Source organism: Pecten maximus, chromosome 14 (genome assembly GCF_902652985.1).
Source record: "Pecten maximus chromosome 14, xPecMax1.1, whole genome shotgun sequence".
Lineage (NCBI taxonomy): Eukaryota > Metazoa > Mollusca > Bivalvia > Pectinida > Pectinidae > Pecten > Pecten maximus.
Window position 1 is genome coordinate 242,259 of NC_047028.1, and position 21,026 is coordinate 263,284.

The 21,026-nt window shown below is 40.7% G+C and overlaps 1 protein-coding gene across 5 annotated transcripts in view; it reads left to right on the top strand.

Annotated features, from left to right (window-relative positions):
* Positions 1-21,026, top strand: part of LOC117341619 (4'-phosphopantetheine phosphatase-like) — a 45,564-nt gene that overhangs the window by 10,379 nt on the left and 14,159 nt on the right. For 2 of the 5 annotated variants that reach the window (XM_033903466.1, XM_033903467.1), the window contains exons 5-11: positions 2,067-2,250; positions 2,861-2,953; positions 7,236-7,395; positions 11,075-11,262; positions 12,188-12,278; positions 17,657-17,757; positions 18,640-18,792. In XM_033903466.1, coding sequence (XP_033759357.1) covers positions 2,067-2,250; positions 2,861-2,953; positions 7,236-7,395; positions 11,075-11,262; positions 12,188-12,278; positions 17,657-17,757; positions 18,640-18,792 — 970 coding nt within the window. Of the gene's footprint in view, positions 1-56; positions 68-125; positions 144-276; positions 296-2,066; positions 2,251-2,860; positions 2,954-7,235; positions 7,396-11,074; positions 11,263-12,187; positions 12,279-17,656; positions 17,758-18,639; positions 18,793-21,026 lie in introns of those variants that run through there. The other 3 variants (XM_033903470.1, XM_033903468.1, XM_033903469.1) reach the window with 3 other exon arrangements.

The following is a 21,026-nucleotide window of genomic DNA, read 5'->3' on the forward strand; positions in this document are numbered from 1 at the left end:
ACCTGAGTATACGGGGTGTGTGGGCTCATAAATAATGTGACCATATCAACTCTAAACTAGGCGTACAGTGAGTATAACCTGAGTATACGGGGTGTGTGGGCTCATAAATAATGTGACCATATCAACTCTAAACTAGGCGTACAGTGAGTATAACCTGAGTATACGGGGTGTGTGGGCTCATAAATAATGTCACCATATCAACACTAAACTGGGCGTACAGTGAGTATAACCTGAGTATACGGGGTGTGTGGGCTCATCAATAATGTCACCTTATCAACTCTAAACTGGGCGTACAGTGAGTATAACCTGAGTATACGGGGTGTGTGGGCTCATAAATAATGTCACCATATCAACTCTAATCTTTGTGTACATCTGATAGGAGATTTAGGTCATTAGTTAGGTATACTGTTATCTGATTGGTAACAGTTCTGTCTGTCTGTTGGTAAACAATCTTTGTTACTGCTATTTCTAGAAACATACGCTAAGTGTCTTTTTCAAGGTTTATAATTATGTATGCTCAATTAGTCCTGTAGTTTTGCATGTTTAATTTTGAGATTGATTGGAAAAGAAAATGTCCAACAGGCGGCAATTTTGAATTTGGACAGTTGAAGATTGTTACTACTATTTCCTTGAAAGTACTGATTGGATCTAACAGGTTGCCTTCTTGGTAGTTTATTATCACTATTTTTAAGAGTGCTAGAAGTATATTTCTCAAATTTCATAATTATATAGGTACAATGTTTTAAGTTTTGAGACTGATCGGGAAACGAAATGGTTGAGAGGTGCTCATCACTGATTTTGACAAATGAAGTTTGTAATCACCATTTTAGATAATTGTTCAGTGAATATTTTCCCAAGTGTAAATGCAGTTTCTTCTTCGCAAGTTGTACATGTTCATTATTGAGACTGAAGAACATATTACAGTACTGTAATTTTTTTTAATATGCTATATACATCAAGGGATGAGTACTAATTAACAAGGAAGAGAATTGATCAATCTTACAAACAACCAATAACTTTCAATGTTAGTTCTGAGATCCTTTTGGGTATCTTGTTTCATTGTATCCAGAAATATCAAATTATTACTTACTCCAAAGTATCAATTTACTTAGAATATAATTTATTTTTCATGTTATAAACTTGTAACTTGCCATGTTTAAGTTTGTAACATGGTGTACGTGGTTGTCTGTATGATTTGACATGTTTAAGTTTGTAACATGGTGGTTGTCTGTATGATTTGAAATGTTTAAGTTTGTAACATGGTGGTTGTCTGTATAATTTGACATGTTTAAGTTTGTAACATGGTGGTTGTCTGTATGATTTGACATGTTTAAGTTTGTAACATGGTGGTTGTCTGTATAATTTGTCATGTTTAAGTTTGTAACATGGTGGTTGCCTGTATAATTTGTCATGTTTAAGTTTGTAACATGGTGGTTGTCTGTATAATTTGTCATTTTTAAGTTTGTAACATGGTGGTTGTCTGTATAATTTGTCATGTTTAAGTTTGTAACATGGTGGTTGTCTGTATGATTTGTCATGTTTAAGTTTGTAACATGGTGGTTGCCTGTATGATTTGACATGTTTAAGTTTGTAACATGGTGGTTGTCTGTATAATTTGTCATGTTTAAGTTTGTAACATGGTGGTTGTCTGTATGATTTGACATGTTTAAGTTTGTAACATGGTGGTTGTCTGTATAATTTGTCATGTTTAAGTTTGTAACATGGTGGTTGTCTGTATAATTTGACATGTTTAAGTTTGTAACATGGTGGTTGCCTGTATGATTTGACATGTTTAAGTTTGTAACATGGTGTACGTGGTTGCCTGTATGATTTGACATGTTTAAGTTTGTAACATGGTGGTTGTCTGTATGATTTGACATGTTTAAGTTTGTAACATGGTGGTTGTCTGTATAATTTGTCATGTTTAAGTTTGTAACATGGTGGTTGTCTGTATAATTTGTCATGTTTAAGTTTGTAACATGGTGGTTGCCTGTATAATTTGTCATGTTTAAGTTTGTAACATGGTGGTTGTCTGTATGATTTGACATGTTTCTATTTGTACTCAGAATAGATAAAGAAGATGAAATGCAGTGTTTGATACAAGGCTGTAACTTCCTGCTACAAAACATACCAGACGAGGCTTTTTCCTATCATCGTCATGAGAAACCAGAGTACAAGTTCCAGGGAGTGAATCACAACGTCTTCCCTTATCTCCTGGTCAACATAGGGTCAGGGGTCAGTCTTATAAAGGTGAGGTCATTATTGGGTCAGACTTATAAAGGTGAGGTCATTATGGGGTCAGACTTATAAAGGTGAGGTCATCATAGGGTCAGGGGTCAGTCTTATAAAGGTGAGGTCATTATACGGTCAGTCTTATAAAGGTGAGGTCATCATAGGGTCAGGGGTCAGTCTTATAAAGGTGGGGTAATCATAGGGTCAGGGGTCAGTCTGATAAAGGTGAGGTCATTATGGGGTCAGTCTTATAAAGGTGAGGTCATCATAGGGTCAGGGGTCAGTCTTATAAAGGTGGGGTTATGATAGGGTCAGGGGTCAGTCTGATAAAGGCGAAGTCAACACAGGGTCAGTTGGTCAGTCAGTGATCAAAGTAAGGTCAGAGGGTCAGTCTGGTAAATTGGAGGTCATTGTAGTGGTCAGACTAGTCTGATAAGGATGAAGCCAGCATAAGGGATAAACAATAATCAAAGGACAAGGTTGTAGCATTCAAATCACCACCAACGATTATCATTGTGATGTAGATTAAATAGGTCATTGTAGATTGTTTCTGTTCTCTAATCACTCACATGTTCTTTGGAAATTGGAAATAATATTTTGCTTCAAACTTCAAAATTGTCTTTTCAAGGTCGACTCCGAAACAAATTTTGAGAGAATTGGTGGAACATCAAATGGAGGGGGAACATTCTGGGGTTTGGGGTCACTGCTGACAAAAGCCAAGGTAAGCCACACAGTAGTTACTGGGACATACTGGTGTCTGGGGTCACTGCTGACAAAGGTCAAGGTTGGCCACACAGAAGTTACTGGGACATACTTTTGTCTGGGGTCACTGCTGACAAAGGTCAAGGTAGGCCACACAGTAGTTACTGGGACATACTTGTGTCTGGTGTCACTGCTGACAAACGTCAAGGTAAGCCACACAGTAGTTACTGGGACAAACTGGTGTCTGGGGTCACTGCTGACAAAGGTCAAGGTAGGCCACACAGAAGTTAATAGGACAAACTGGTGTCTGGGGTCACTGCTGACAAAAGTCAAGGTAGGCCACACAGAAGTTACTAGGACATACTTGTGTCTGGGGTCACTGCTGACAAAGGTCAAGGTAAGCCACACAGTAGTTACTAGGACAAACTGGGGTCTGGGGTCACTGCTGACAAAAGTCAAGGTAGGCCACACAGTAGTTACTGGGACAAACTGGGGTCTGGTGTCACTGCTGACAAAAGTCAAGGTCGGCCACCCAGTAGTTACTGGGACAAACTGGTGTCTGGGGTCACTGCTGACAAAAGTCAAGTTAGGCCACACAGTAGTTACTAGGACATACTTGTGTCTGGTGTCACTGCTGACAAAAGTCAAGGTCGGCCACCCAGTAGTTACTGGGACAAACTGGTGTCTGGGGTCACTGCTGACAAAAGTCAAGGTAGGCCACACAGTAGTTACTGGGACATACTGATGTCTGGGGTCACTGCTGACAAAAGTCAAGGTAGGCCACCCAGTAGTTACTGGGACAAACTGGGGTCTGGGGTCTCTGCTAACAAAGGTCAAGGTAGGCCACACAGTAGTTACTGGGACATACTGGTGTCTGGGGTCACTGCTGACAAAAGTCAAGTTAGGCCACACAGTAGTTACTGGGACATACTGATGTCTGGGGTCACTGCTGACAAAAGTCAAGGTAGGCCACACAGTAGTTACTGGGACATACTGGGGTCTGGTGTCACTGCTGACATAAGCCAAGGTAAGCCACACAGTAGTTACTGGGACAAACTGGTGTCCGGGGTCACTGCTGACAAAAGTCAAGGTCGGCCACACAGTAGTTACTAGGACAAACTGGTGTCTGGGGTCACTGCTAACAAAAGTCAAGTTAGGCCACACAGTAGTTACTGGGACAAACTGGTGTCTGGGGTCACTGCTGACAAAGGTCAAGGTAGGCCACACAGTAGTTACTGGGACAAACTGGGGACACTTATGATAAAAGCCAGTAAAGACTGTTCAGTACCTTAACGTTTACACCATTCCCCTGGTGGCTATGATACTCACTTTACCTAAAGCGTAGTGTACTGTGGGATTTTTGCCATTTTTTGCTCCTTGTTTAAGTTTTGTTAGGTCTAGCCAACTTTTCATACTTACGATCTATTACTGTATCCGTGATGGGCTGTGGGCTGAAAAGGGGCCTGGAGGCATAAAGGCATGGTAACGTTTGGCTCAAGGTCTACCGTGGATACTAGTATGTTCACTCCTGGCTCATGACATTCTGATGGGGTCCTCACGTTTCTTAAGTTCTAGTCAAGGTTTCTGGTAACATTCTGCCAAAACTTTCTATGTATGAAGCGTGATATATGCTGAGTAAGTTTGGATCATGTTCTTGTACACAGTATTAAAAGGAATGCCTTATAATCAATAGCAATCATTTTATCCTAGACTTAGACAAGACAGCATAAAAAACCTATGTGAAGAAGATTTTGTGTTTGTATGTTGCTGGGTAAAAAACACAACATGCCGGAAGTGTACATCCACTCTTTGGGATCCTGAGGGCTGCCCCCCTCTAACCAGGTCCATCTTCTTTAGCCTCTTCAGCCTCAGATACAGGCTCCAGTTCCGGACCTGGTCAGCAGCAGAAAGCTCTATTATTGATACTGCTGCAGGGAGGGGATGGGGGAGATCTTGTACCTCTTCAATGGTATATATTGATTGTCATAGTATAGTATGGCCAGCTTGTACATCATCACAAATAGGGACACCGTGGTTGAACTTAAATATACCCCTACCATATACATGTATGCCCTCAGCTTGCTGCAAGAAATGTGGCAAAACAGACAAATTGTCACTGCCACTGCGGTGCTGGGAAATGGAGTACATGTATGTTTTGTATCATCCTATAGTTGTTTAAGGACAACATTATATCTTCTTAATGGCATCAGATATCACTCTAGATTTATTATCCCCCACACCCTTCTGGTCATAACTTCACATTATTTTTGTATCAGGAGTTTTTAGCTCGTCTCTTTGGAGAAGAGGGAGAGCTTATGTTGTCACTCCTGCGTCGGTGTTGGTTTTTCAAATGTTTAAACTAAACTAAAAGATTTTTTGAAAAAAAACCCCAGATTTTTCAAATTTTTGGACATAGAATATTTCTGCATTAAGTTTTTTTTGGTGCAAGTGTTGAAATGTTTTAATTTATCACTTTATAATTGTACTAGGGTGCTGATATTTGACAATAGAGTCCCTCTGGAGTAAGACTATCCCTTCCTGGAGTAAAACTAAAAAAAAATAGATTTTTTTCTTTTTAAATCTATTTTTTTTTTAATATTTGGACTTAGAACATTTTTGTGTTAAGTTTATGTTGTGAGTGTTGAAAGGCATAGTAATACATGGTATTAGGGCCCTGTGTGGGTTAAACTATCCCTTGCTGGAGTTAAACTGAAAGATTTTTTTTGGGGGAAAAAAAGAAGATTTTTCAAATTTGTTGTGCAAGTGTTGAAAGCTATTAATACATCACTTTTAATTATAATTGTACTAGGGTGCTGATATTTGGTCAAAGAGTCCCTCTGGAGTTACATTATCCCTTCTAGGAGTGAAACGGAAAAAAGAACAATGTGAAAATGCTCACATTAGACAATTTATACAGTTCCACATTTTACAGGGAGACAACTCTCATTAGGATAATATTTTATCAAAAAATTAAAGAAATAGATCCAAAAGCAATTATTTGATATATTTATTCAATCTCAAAAACAGCGTAGCTTGTCTCCCGAGTGTTTGTCAATAAATAACTTACATATACATGTAAATATAAATTGGTATGGTTTTGAAAATTGCATGAATACACAATCTGATCAAGTAAACAATATAAATATTATTAATGCAATTTACGAAACCATACCAATGTTTATATTTTAATTATTTATTGACAAACATTTGCGAGACGAGCTTTGCTGTTCTCCAACAGCTGTTGTTGCTTGTAATTGTTTTTTTTCTCAAATCAAAAGGTCAAAGGTCAAAATTTAATGTCAATGTCACCATAACTAAAAATTACAAAACATTCCTTGCAAAATGAAAAGATTGGTAGGGATTAGTTTCATTCAAAATTACCTTGTTTTCATTAAAAAGATACACAATGTTTCATGAAAACATTTTGTGTCACTAACATATGAACTACTGTAAATTGTTCTTACAGAATTAAGATGATAAAAATATAATGTAAACACAATGTTATACCAGAATTAAGATGATAAAAATATAATGTAAACACAATGTTATACCAGAATTAAGATGATAAAAATATAATGTAAACACAATGTTATACCAGAATTAAAATGATAAAAATATAATGTAAACATAATGTTATACCAGAATTAAGATGATAAAATATAATGTAAACACAATGTTATACCAGAATTAAGATGATAAAATATAATGTAAACACAATGGTATACCAGAATTAAGATGATAAAATATAATGTAAACACAATGTTATACCAGAATTAAGATGATAAAATATAATGTAAACACAATGTTATACCAGAATTAAGATGATAAAATATAATGTAAACACAATGTTATACCAGAATTAAGATGATAAAATATAATGTAAACACAATGTTATACCAGAATTAAGATGATAAAATATAATGTAAACACAATGTTATACCAGAATTAAGATAAGATATAATGTAAACACAATGTTATACCAGAATTAAGATAAGATATAATGTAAACACAATGTTATACCAGAATTAAGATGATAAAATATAATGTAAACACAATGTTATACCAGAATTAAGATAAGATATAATGTAAACACAATGTTATACCAGAATTAAGATGATAAAATATAATGTAAACACAATGTTATACCAGAATTAAGATGATAAAATATAATGTAAACACAATGTTATACCAGAATTAAGATGATAAAAATATAATGTAAACACAATTTTATACCAGAATTAAGATGATAAGATATAATGTAAACACAATTTCATACCTTTTTTCTGTTTTCTATGTGACAGACGTTTGACGAGTTACTGGAGCTGGCCGAGAAGGGAGACCATCGAGAGGTGGACATGTTAGTCAAGGATATCTACGGTGGAGAGTACTCAAGCATTGGTCTGACAGGGGATGTGATAGCTAGCAGCTTCGGCAAGGCTACACAGCCACTCAAGGACCAGGGTAGGGTGTAAAAAGGACTGGGTTAGGGTGTAATAAACTGGGGTAGGTTGTAATAAACCAGGGTGGGGTGTAATAAACCAGGGTGGGGTGTAATAAACCGGGGTAGGGTGTAATAAACCAGGGTAGGGTGTAATAAACCAGGGTGGGGTGTAATAAACCGGGGTAGGGTGTAATAAACCAGGGTAGGGTGTAATCACACAAGGACCGGGGTAGGGGGTAATAAACCAGGGTGGGGTGTAATAAACCTGGGTAGGGTAGGGTGTAATCACACAAGGACCGGGGTAGGGTGTAATAAACCAGGGTGGGGTGTAATCACACAAGGCCGGGGTAGGGTGTAATAAACCAGGGTGGGGTGTAATCACACAAGGCCGGGGTAGGGTGTAATCACACTAGGACCGGGGTAGGGTGTAATAACACTAGGACCGGGGTAGGGTGTAAAAAGGACTGGGTTAGGGTGTAATAAACTGGGGTAGGGTGTAATAAACCGGGGTAGGGTGTAATAAACCAGGGTGGGGGTGTAATAAACCAGGGTGGGGGTGTAATAAACCGGGGTAGGGTGTAATAATCTGGGGTAGGGTGTAATAAACCAGGGTAGGGTGTAATCACACAAGGACCAGGGTAGGGTGTAATAAACTGGGGTAGGGTGTAATAAACTGGGGTAGGGTGTAATAATCTGGGGTAGGGTGTAATAAATCTGGGGTAGGGTGTAATAAATCTGGGGTAGGGTGTAATAAACTGGGGTAGGGTGTAATAAACTAGGGTAGGGTGTAATAAACCGGGGTAGGGTGTAATAAACCAGGGTGGGGTGTAATAAACCGGGGTAGGGTGTAATAAACCAGGGTAGGGTGTAATAAACCAGGGTGGGGTGTAATAAACCAGGGTGGGGTGTAATAAACCAGGGTGGGGTGTAATAAACCGGGGTAGGGGGTAATAAACCAGGGTAGGGTGTAATAAACCAGGGTGGGGTGTAATCACACAAGGCCGGGGTAGGGTGTAATCACACTAGGACCGGGGTAGGGTGTAATAACACTAGGACCGGGGTAGGGTGTAAAAAGGACTGGGTTAGGGTGTAATAAACTGGGGTAGGGTGTAATAAACCGGGGTAGGGTGTAATAAACCAGGGTGGGGTGTAATAAACCGGAGTGGGGTGTAATAAACCGGGGTAGGGTGTAATAAACTAGGGTAGGGTGTAATAAACTGGGGTAGGGTGTAATCACACAAGGACCAGGGTAGGGTGTAATAAACTGGGGTAGGGTGTAATAAACTGGGGTAGGGTGTAATAATCTGGGGTAGGGTGTAATAAACCTGGGGTAGGGTGTAATAAACCTGGGGTAGGGTGTAATAAACCAGGGTAGGGTGTAATAAACTAGGGTAGGGTGTAATAAACCTGGGGTAGGGTGTAATAAACCTGGGGTAGGGTGTAATAAACCTGGGTAGGGTGTAATAAACTAGGGTAGGGTGTAATAAACCTGGGGTAGGGTGTAATAAACCTGGGGTAGGGTGTAATAAACCAGGGTAGGGTGTAATAAACTAGGGTAGGGTGTAATAAACTGGGGTAGGGTGTAATAAACCAGGGAAGGGTGTAATCACACAAGGACAGAGGTAGGGTGTAATAAACCAGGGTAGGGTAGGGTGTAATCACACAAGGACCGGGGTAGGGTGTAATCACACAAGGACCAGAGAGGGTCTATACAGATGGAATAGAACATCCATTTGGAACTAAATACATGTAGGTGTTTTGGGGTAAATACATGTACATATACAACTTGTGTATAATTTGGACTCCTGGTCAGGCCTAATGTTATAATTAGATAGTACAACTTGTCTGTAATTTGGACTCCTGGTCAGGCCTAATGTTATAATTAGATAGTACAACTTGTCTATAATTAGATAGTACAACTTGTGTATAATTTGGACTCCTGGTCAGGCCTAATGTTATAATTAGATAGTACAACTTGTCTATAATTTGGACTCCTGGTCAGGCCTAATGTTATAATTAGATAGTACAACTTGTCTATAATTTGGACTCCTGGTCAGGCCTAATGTTATAATTAGATAGTACAACTTGTCTATAATTAGATGGTACAACTTGTCTGTAATTTGGACTCCTGGTCAGACCTAATGTTATAATTAGATAGTACAACTTGTCTATAATTAGGACTCCTGGTCAGGCCTAATGTTATAATTAGATGGTACAGTTTGTCTTTAATTTGGACTCCTGGTCAGGCCTAATGTTATAATTAGATGGTACAACTTGTGTATAATTTGGACTCCTGGTCAGGCCTAATGTTATAATTAGATGGTACAACTTGTCTATAATTTGGACTCCTGGTCAGACCTAATGTTATAATTAGATAGTACAACTTGTGTATAATTTGGACTCCTGGTCAGGCCTAATGTTATAATTAGATGGTACAACTTGTCTATAATTTGGACTCCTGGTCAGGCCTAATGTTATAATTAGATAGTACAACTTGTGTATAATTTGGACTCCTGGTCAGGCCTAATGTTATAATTAGATAGTACAACTTGTCTATAATTTGGACTCCTGGTCAGGCCTAATGTTATAATTAGATAGTATAACTTGTCTATAATTTGGACTCCTGGTCAGGCCTAATGTTATAATTAGATGGTACAGTTTGTCTTTAATTTGGACTCCTGGTCAGGCCTAATGTTATAATTAGATGGTACAACTTGTCTATAATTTGGACTCCTGGTCAGGCCTAATGTTATAATTAGATGGTACAACTTGTGTATAATTTGGACTCCTGGTCAGGCCTAATGTTATAATTAGATGGTACAACTTGTCTATAATTTGGACTCCTGGTCAGGCCTAATGTTATATAACTTGTCTATAATTTGGACTCCTGGTCAGACCTAATGTTATAATTAGATAGTACAACTTGTGTATAATTTGGACTCCTGGTCAGGCCTAATGTTATAATTAGATAGTACAACTTGTCTATAATTTGGACTCCTGGTCAGGCCTAATGCTATAATTAGATAGTACAACTTGTCTATAATTTGGACTCCTGGTCAGGCCTAATGTTATAATTAGATAGTACAACTTGTCTATAATTTGGACTCCTGGTCAGGCCTAATGTTATAATTAGATAGTACAACTTGTCTATAATTTGAACTCCTGGTCTGGCCTAATGTTATAATTAGATAGTACAACTTGTGTATAATTTGGACTCCTGGTCAGGCCTAATGCTATAATTAGATGGTACAACTTGTCTATAATTTGGACTCCTGGTCAGGCCTAATGTTATATAACTTGTCTATAATTTGGACTCCTGGTCAGACCTAATGTTATAATTAGATAGTACAACTTGTGTATAATTTGGACTCCTGGTCAGGCCTAATGCTATAATTAGATGGTACAACTTGTCTATAATTTGAACTCCTGGTCAGGCCTAATGTTATAATTAGATAGTACAACTTGTCTATAATTTGGACTCCTGGTCAGGCCTAATGTTATAATTAGATAGTATAACTTGTCTATAATTTGGACTCCTGGTCAGGCCTAATGTTATAATTAGATGGTACAGTTTGTCTTTAATTTGGACTCCTGGTCAGGCCTAATGTTATAATTAGATGGTACAGTTTGTCTTTAATTTGGTTGCCAGAATTATTAATTTTATTTTCATTTAATTTAATCAATACATGCTCTCTACAGAATCTTGCTTCAGAGAAGAAGACATAGCTCGCTCACTCCTCTTGTCCATCAGTAATGACATTGGTCAGATTGCCTGTCTCCATGCCCGTATGCATGGACTGACCAAGATCTACTTCGGGGGCTACTTCATTCGAGGACATCCACTGACCATGCGAACTATCACATTCGCCATCAACTTCTGGTCAAAGGTCAGTTATAGGGTCAATAATCTAATGATAATAACCGGCAGCTAGATCAAGGCAGGTGTCACTGAATGTATAACACTTTCTTTCAAAGATTTTTTGGATAACTGCCAAATAAGCCATTTTACCTTAGATTTGAACACTTAAATTTTAGATTGATTAGATGACATAAAATGTGCTGCTTGTTTTTGTCTTGGCTGAGAGGGAGTCACAGAATGAGACAAATGTGTTACTTTTCAGCCTGCGGCTGCATCAACGCTTGTGTTGGGTTAAGGTCAAAGTCACTGTTACTATTGTTAACAGGGGCCAGAAGGGGTTTGGTTTAGTTTAGTGTTGTTAGTTGGACTTTAAATTTGAGAAGCATGAACGTTAGTTGGGTTTTGTGAAGCATGATTTTAATTGGATTTTGTGAAAAGGTTAAATTTATTGAACTTTGAGAAGTGGTCACACTAGTTGGACTTTGAGAAGTAATGACATTTATTTAACTTTGAGAAGTGTGACATTTATTTAACTTTGAGAAGTTTGACATTTATTGAACTTTGAGAAGTGTTGACATTTATTGAACTTTGAGAAGTGGTCACACTAGTTGGACTTTGAGAAGCAGTGACATTTATTGGTCTTTGAGAACCATGACTTTAATTGGACTATGAGAAGCAGTGACATTGATTTGGGTTGGAGAAGCTAACGGGGACATTAATTTGGAATTTGAGAAGAAGTGACATTAATTGGACTTTGAGTAGCACTGCTGCAGTGATATGCAACACATACATAATAACATGTAATTCTTGTATTTATTAACTAAATTATGTTTGAGCTCCAGATTTTGGTTGAAAATTTTATTACATATTATGCTTTAAGTGAAATTGATAATGTAAAAGTGTTTAAACTATGAAGTTCTAATAACCTTCTGAAAATATGTTTGCTGTTTCAGGATGAAATTCAGCCCCTTTTCCTACGACATGAGGGCTATTTGGGAGCCATTGGTGCCTTTCTGAGAGGGGCGGAAGAGAATGATGAGTCTGGTATGTATTTTTAATTACTTTTGTATATAAGGTCAAGGGTCAGAACCCACGTAGCCTTCCTCACATGGTATATAAGGTCAAGGGTCAGAACCCACATAGCCTTCCTCACATGGTATACAGGGCCAAGGGTCAGAACCTACATAGCCTTCCTCACATGGTATATAGGGCCGAGGGTCAGAACACACATAGCCTTCCTTACATGGTATATAGGGCCAAGGGTCAGAACACACATAGCCTTCCTCACATGGTATATAGGGCCAACGGTCAGAACCTACATAGCCTTCCTCACATGGTATACAGGGCCAAGGGTCAGAACAAACATAGCCTTCCTCACATGGTATATAGGGCCAAGGGTCAGAACCCACATAGCCTTCCTCACATGGTATATAAGGTCAAGGGTCAGAACACACATAGCTTCCTCACATGGTATATAAGGCAAAGAGGCAGAACTTACATAGCCTTCCTCACATGGTATACAGGGCCAAGGGGCAGAACCTACATATATACATAGCCTTCCTTACATGGTATACAGGGCCAAGGGTCATAACCCACATAGCCTTCCTCACATGGTATACAGGGCAGAGGGTCAGAACACACATAGCCTTCCTCACATGGTATACAGGGCAGAGGGTCAGAACACACATAGTCTTCCTCACATGGTATACAGAGCCAAGGGTCAGAACCCACATAGCCTTCCTCACATGGTATACAGGGCCAAGGGTCAGAACCTACATAGCCTTCCTCACATGGTATATAGGGCCGAGGGTCAGAACACACATAGCCTTCCTTACATGGTATATAGGGCCAAGGGTCAGAACACACATAGCCTTCCTCACATGGTATATAGGGCCAACGGTCAGAACCTACATAGCCTTCCTCACATGGTATACAGGGCCAAGGGTCAGAACCCACATAGCCTTCCTCACATGGTATATAGGGCCAAGGGTCAGAACCCACATAGCCTTCCTCACATGGTATATAGGGCCAAGGGTCAGAACACACATAGCCTTCCTCACATGGTATACAGGGCCAAGGGTCAGAACCCACATAGCCTTCCTCACATGGTATATAGGGCCAAGGGTCAGAACCTACATATAGCCTTCCTCACATGGTATACAGGGCCAAGGGTCAGAACCCACATAGCCTTCCTCACATGGTATACAGGGCCAAGGGTCAGAACCCTACATAGCCTTCCTCACATGGTATACAGGGCCAAGGGTCAGAACCTACATAGCCTTCCTCACATGGTATACAGGGCCAAGGGTCAGAGCCCACATAGCCTTCCTCACATGGTATATAGGGCCAAGGGGCAGAACCTACATAGCCTTCCTCACATGGTATACAGGGCCAAGGGGCAGAACCTACATAGCCTTCCTCACATGGTATATAGGGCCAAGGGGCAGAACCGACATAGCCTTCCTCACATGGTATATAGGGCCAAGGGTCAGAACCCACATAGCCTTCCTCACATGTATATAGGGCCGAGGGTCAGAACAAACATAGCCTTCCTCACATGGTATATAGGGCCGAGGCTCAGAGCCAACATAGCCTTCCTCACATGGTATACAGGGCCAAGGGTCAGAACCCACATAGCCTTCCTCACATGGTATATAGGGCAAAGGGTCAGAACACACATAGCCTTCCTCACATAATATACAGGGCCAAGGGTCAGAACACACATAGCCTTCCTTACATGGTATATAGGGCCAAGGCTCAGAGCCCACATAGCCTTCCTCACATGGTATATAGGGCCAACGGTCAGAACCTACATAGCCTTCCTCACATGGTATACAGGGCCAAGGGTCAGAACACACATAGCCTTCCTCACATGGTATATAGGGCCAAGGGTCAGAACCCACATAGCCTTCCTCACATGGTATATAAGGTCAAGGGTCAGAACACACATAGCTTCCTCACATGGTATATAAGGCAAAGAGGCAGAACCTACATAGCCTTCCTCACATGGTATACAGGGCCAAGGGGCAGAACCTACATATATACATAGCCTTCCTTACATGGTATACAGGGCCAAGGGTCATAACCCACATAGCCTTCCTCACATGGTATACAGGGCAGAGGGTCAGAACACACATAGCCTTCCTCACATGGTATACAGGGCAGAGGGTCAGAACACACATAGTCTTCCTCACATGGTATACAGAGCCAAGGGTCAGAACCTACATAGCCTTCCTCACATGGTATATAGGGCCAAGGGGCAGAACCGACATAGCCTTCCTCACATTGTATACAGGGCAGAGGGTCAGAACACACATAGCCTTCCTCACATGTATATAGGGCCGAGGGTCAGAACAAACATAGCCTTCCTCACATGGTATATAGGGCCGAGGCTCAGAGCCCACATAGCCTTCCTCACATGGTATACAGGGCCAAGGGTCAGAACCCACATAGCCTTCCTCACATGGTATATAGGGCCAAGGGTCAGAACACACATAGCCTTCCTCACATAATATACAGGGCCAAGGGTCAGAACACACATAGCCTTCCTTACATGGTATATAGGGCCAAGGCTCAGAGCCCACATAGCCTTCCTCACATGGTATACAGGGCCAAGGGTCAGAACCCACATAGCCTTCCTCACATGGTATATAGGGCAAAGGGTCAGAACCCACATAGCCTTCCTCACATGGTATATAGGGCCAAGGGTCAGAACACACATAGCCTTCCTCACATGGTATACAGGGCCAAGGGTCAGAACCCACATAGCCTTCCTCACATGGTATATAGGGAAAGGGTCAGAACCTACATATAGCCTTCCTCACATGGTATACAGGGCCAAGGGGCAGAACCCACATAGCCTTCCTCACATGGTATACAGGGCCAAGGGGCAGAACCTACATAGCCTTCCTCACATGGTATACAGGGCCAAGGGGCAGAACCTACATAGCCTTCCTCACATGGTATACAGGGCCAAGGGTCAGAACAAACATAGCCTTCCTCACATGGTATATAGGGCCAAGGGTCAGAACCTACATATAGCCTTCCTCACATGGTATATAGGGCCAAGGGGCAGAACCTACATATAGCCTTCCTCACATGGTATACAGGGCCAAGGGTCAGAACCTAAATAGCCTTCCTCACATGGTATACAGGGCCGAGGGTCAGAACACACATACATGTAGCCTTCCTCACATGGTATATAGGGCAGAGGGTCAGAACACACATAGCCTTCCTCACATGGTATACAGGGTCGAGGGTCAGAACACACATAGTCTTCCTCAAATCTGTGCTAATGTTCAACTCAAGAATTAGAGTTAAGGTATTAGGAATGAAATTCAATATTTTATAGAAAGAACAAATAATAGCCAGATGGTGGGCTGGCAATATTAAGAGCCATAAAGTCTGGCTATTGGGGTAAGGGGTACAATTCTTATGCCCTAACTGCCACCCCGTTTTATATGCTAATACTTTGTCATATAAATCTTCAGGTCATGATAGCTGCTTCAAATAAATAAACGGGACAAGGAGACTGTAATAATAAGTATCCTTGTATTTATTCTGCAAAAATGCAGCTGAACGGGGCCAACACATACACTTTGACTCAAAATCAGAAAGGTTTATTTGACGACCGTATTAAATCATTCTTAGTTATTTAGGTCACCTGATATGAAGTGTTAATTAAGTGACCTAATTTGATAGACTCTGTGTACCTTGTCCAATCAGAAACAATTAACATTTTTGACTTCTCAATAACCAAGAGGCCCAGGGTCATGATATTAGGGCAGTTAAGCATGCTGGGATGAAGGGCTATCCCAAACATAGTCAAATTAATGTCCTTGACCTATTTTCAAGGTAACAGGTGGGGTATGTTCATTCATAGTTTAAAAGCAAAACATCTATCAGAAGTGAGTATACTTTAGAACTCAGGTGATCGATAGGACCCATGGAACTCTTTTGTTACTAGACTACAGGGCCCTATAACTTGGTATATAAACAATAGATATGGAGATATTTCATAACAAGTGCAGAATGTATTATATGTGGAACATAGATGATATTCAGATAATTGAAATTTGGGTTATGTGGCATTTTGCTATGTGACATTAGGATATGAAGCATTCTATTGTAATTGTAACTGTACAAGCTTGGCTGTAGGTAACCATACTAGCTTGGCTGTAGGTAACCGTACTAGCTTGGCTGTAGGTAACCGTACTAGCTTGGCTGTAGGTGACCGTACAAGCTTGGCTGTAGGTAACCGTACTAGCTTGGCTGTAGGTTACCGTACAAGCTTGGCTGTAGGTAACTGTACAAGCTTGGCTGTAGGTAACCGTACAAGATTGGCTGTAGGTAACCGTACAAGCTTGGCTGTAGGTAACCGTACAAGCTTGGCTGTAGGTAACCGTACTAGCTTGGCTGTAGGTGACCGTACTAGCTTGGCTGTAGGTAACCGTACAAGTTTGGCTGTAGGTAACCGTACAAGCTTGGCTGTAGGTAACCGTACAAGCTTGGCTGTAGGTAACCGTACTAGCTTGGCTGTAGGTGACCGTACAAGCTTGGCTGCAGGTAACCGTACAAGTTTGGCTGTAGGTAACCGTACAAGCTTGGCTGTAGGTAACCGTACAAGCTTGGCTGTAGGTAACCGTACTAGCTTGGCTGTAGGTAACCGTACTAGCTTGGCTGTAGGTAACCGTACAAGCTTGGCTGTAGGTAACCGTACAAGCTTGGCTGTAGGTAACCGTACAAGCTTGGCTGTAGGTAACTATACTTACTACTAGCTTGGCTGTAGGTAACCGTACAAGCTTGGCTGTAGGTAACCGTACTAGCTTGGCTGTAGGTAACCGTACAAGCTTGGCTGCAGGTAACCGTACTGGCTTGGCTGCAGGTAACCGTACTAGCTTGGCTGTAGGTAACCGTACAAGCTTGGCTGTAGGTAACCGAACTAGCTTGGCTGTAGGTAATCGTACTAGCTTGGCTGTAGGTGACCGTACAAGCTTGGCTGTAGGTGACCGTATAAGCTTGGCTGTAGGTAACCGTACAAGCTTGGCTGTAGGTAACCGTACTAGCTTGGCTGTAGGTAACCGTACTAGCTTGGCTGTAGGTAACCGTACTAGCTTGGCTGTAGGTAACCGTGCAAGCTTGGCTGTAGGTAACCGTACAAGCTTGGCTGTAGGTAACCGTACAAGCTTGGCTGTAGGTAACTGTACAAGATTGGCTGTAGGTAACCGTACAAGATTGGCTGCAGGTAACCGTACTAGCTTGGCTGTAGGTAACCGTACAAGCTTGGCTGTAGGTAACCGTACAAGCTTGGCTGTAGGTAACCATACTTACTACTAGCTTGGCTGTAGGTAACCGTACAAGCTTGGCTTTAGGTAACCATACTTACTACTAGCTTGGCTGTAGGTAAAAGATTGTGTTTGTAGGGAGTCAGTCCTATACCTGGGGAGAAAACTATGCACGCAGTTCTGGTCTCAGTAGTAGTCAGCAGTCCTCAAACAACTGGAAACGGACAAGGAGCTCCACGGTAGGTACATAGTACTGATCTGTCCTCGTCTATAAGTGACAAGACTGATGAGGGAAGCTGTTATTTTATCAACCTCTTACTATAAGTAGATCTTTCTTTGAGTAATAGGATAGCTATAATAGTAACTTCTAAATAAAATGTATAAATCATTGATTGAAAAATATGTACGTTGATTGTTGAATAAATGAACTAAAGACAAACTTAACTCGGATATCTGGAAATTCTTCAACTTACTGGGAAAATCCTCAACTTATTAAGGAATCCTGGATCCTTAACTTATTAAGGAAAACCCTCAACTTATTAAAGAAATCCAGACCATTAACCTATAGGGAAATCCCATAACTCTATTTTGTACAGCACACATTTTCTCTGACATTTCCTAACCGTAAAAAAAGAACCTGAAATCTGATAATTTAATGTCTCCAGTGGAAAGTTATAAGTTACGGATTTCCATAATTTAAGGACATTGAAGCAGATCAAGCCTGGGATTTCATTAGTGATAACAAATGTTAGGCTTGAATTTAATTTTCATAGAATTTTATTCATGGGATGTCAAATCTACATTGAATTGAATAGGAGAAGAGAGGAAACTGCCAACGTACCTGTTAATATGTATTTCTTATTCATCAGAAGAAAATAAAAAATATGGTGCAGTATTCTTATTTCATTTGCTGTACCTGTATACCTAAAGAATGATGTAAGATGATTTACATGTACAGGCAAAATAATGTCACAAACATTAGAAATTATAATCACACACAATGTACATTATCTAGAGGAAACACAATGTACATAATCTAAAACCTGATAGTTTGTTGGGTTCTGTTATAACAAGTCCTTTATTCATAATTCTATATAATAAATGAGTCTTATTATTGACAGTTTGATATGCTGGAACTGGACAAGGTGAATGCTCGTGACCACTGTCCAGTACTGCTTGACCCAGACACTTACAATCCAGACACGGTTGACCTGACCAAGGACCCGGACGCCCGCGAGTACTGGCTCGACTGCTTCTCACACACTGTAGATAAGGTCATTGTTTTATATAAACTAGACATTTAATATTACTGAATAGTTGTATAATTTCATGGGGCTAAATTTTAGCTGACCGGTTACGAGTAACCAAGAGCTAATGCTGTCACCCCGGCGTCCGCATCCGCGTCCGCGTCCTCGTCCGCGTCCCACCCCAAAACTTTAAAGTTTTTGGAGTTAGTTTTTGGAAAGCTTGTAAGTCCAAAAGTATACACCTCATGCCCTTCTAAGTTGGTTTATATATTCATTAGAGGTCTAGGAGTGATTTATGGCAAAATTATGCAGAAAAAAAAAGGTGATTTTTTCGCATTTTACCATTTTGTGGACTTAACTTTTTTGGCACCAAAACCCACTTTAAAGTTTTTAGAGTAAGTTTTTTGAAAGCTTGTAAGTCCAAAAGTATACACCTCATGCCCTTCTAAGTTGGTTTATACATTCATTAGAGGTCTAGGAGTGATTTATGGCAAAATCATGCAGAAAAAAAATGTGATTTTTTCGCATTTTACCATTTTGTGGACTTAACTTTTTTTGCACCAAAAATCACTTTAAAGTTTTGGGGGTGAGTCCAAAAGTATACACCTATCACCCTTCTAATTTGGTTTATACATTCATTAGAGATCCAGGAGTGATGCTGTGGCAAATCATGCAGAAAAAAATAGGCGTTTTACTATTTAGTGGACTTACTTTTTTTGACACAAAAACTCACTTTAAAGATTTTGGGGGTTAGTTTTGAAAAGCTTGTAAGTCCACACCCTTCTTATTTGGTTTATACATCCATTAGAGGTCTAGGAGCGATATTATGTGACATACCATTTCAAAATTACATGCTTATACATACAAAAAAAATGAATGCATAGTGTGATTGCTGCCGCTGGTGAGCTTTAGCAATCATTGATTGCACTTGTTTATGGTTAAAACTAGTTTGTGGTCATTAAATTTTGTGCCACAATGCCTTGACAACGTCGCTGATTTGAAAGACATCATGTCAATGACTCTCGGCATTAAATTTGGATCTTGCTTCTCAGAGTACATGTGCTCACTCTTTTTGGATAATACCTGGATTTTCAAGTAAGACCTCTTGAATGTATGCTATCGTATTTAGGTAGGTGATCAGGATTTCAACAGTTCCTATACCTTGGAGGATGTTGTGTGTCCTACATGTACCTCCGTAGTGATTGTCCTAAACTTGTGAGCCAGTTTCATGAAACTGTACAGAAATATTGAGAACCATATGTTGGCTTGTAACTCTGACACTACTTAGGAGTCCAAGGGCAACTCTTGCATTATCAGTCATCCCCAATGCTGACTTCAACTGTCAATTAGCTTAATGAATTGTCATGTGGAAGGTAGTGAGGTAGTCTTGTGAGTGTGAAATTGATCAATTAACACATAGGTATAACTATTTCATTCAACATATCTTACATCAATCACTGACAACAAATCCCTGGGTTTGGAAGTGTGCAGCACAGACAACAAATCCCTGGGTTTGGAAGTGTGCAGCACAGACAACAAATCCCTGGGTTTGGAAGTGTGCAGCACAGACAACAAATCCCTGGGTTTGGAAGTGTGCGGCACCGACAACAAATCCCTGGGTTTGGAAGTGTGCGGCACAGACAACAAATCCCTGGGTTTGGAAGTGTGCAGCACAGACAACAAATCCCTGGGTTTGGAAGTGTGCAGCACAGACAACAAATCCCTGGGTTTGGAAGTGTGCGGCACTGACAACAAATCCCTGGGTTTGGAAGTGTGCAGTACAGACAACAAATCCCTGGGTTTGGAAGTGTGCAGTACAGACAACAAATCCCTGGGTTTGGAAGTGTGCGGCACAGACAACAAATCCCTGGGTTTGGAAGTGTGCGGCACCGACAACAAATCCCTGGGTTTGGAAGTGTGCGGCACAGACAACAAATCCCTGGGTTTGGAAGTGTGCGGCACCGACAACAAATCCCTGGGTTTGGAAGTGTGCGGCACCGACAACAAATCCCTGGGTTTGGAAGTGTGCGGCACCGACAACAAATCCCTGGGTTTGGAAGTGGAAGTGTGCGGCACAGACAACAAATCCCTGGGTTTGGAAGTGTGCGGCACAGACAACAAATCCCTGGGTTTGGAAGTGTGCGGCACCGACAACAAATCCCTGGGTTTGGAAGTGTGCGGCATCGACAACAAATCCCTGGGTTTGGAAGTGTGCAGCACAGACAACAAATCCCTGGGTTTGGAAGTGTGCGGCACCGACA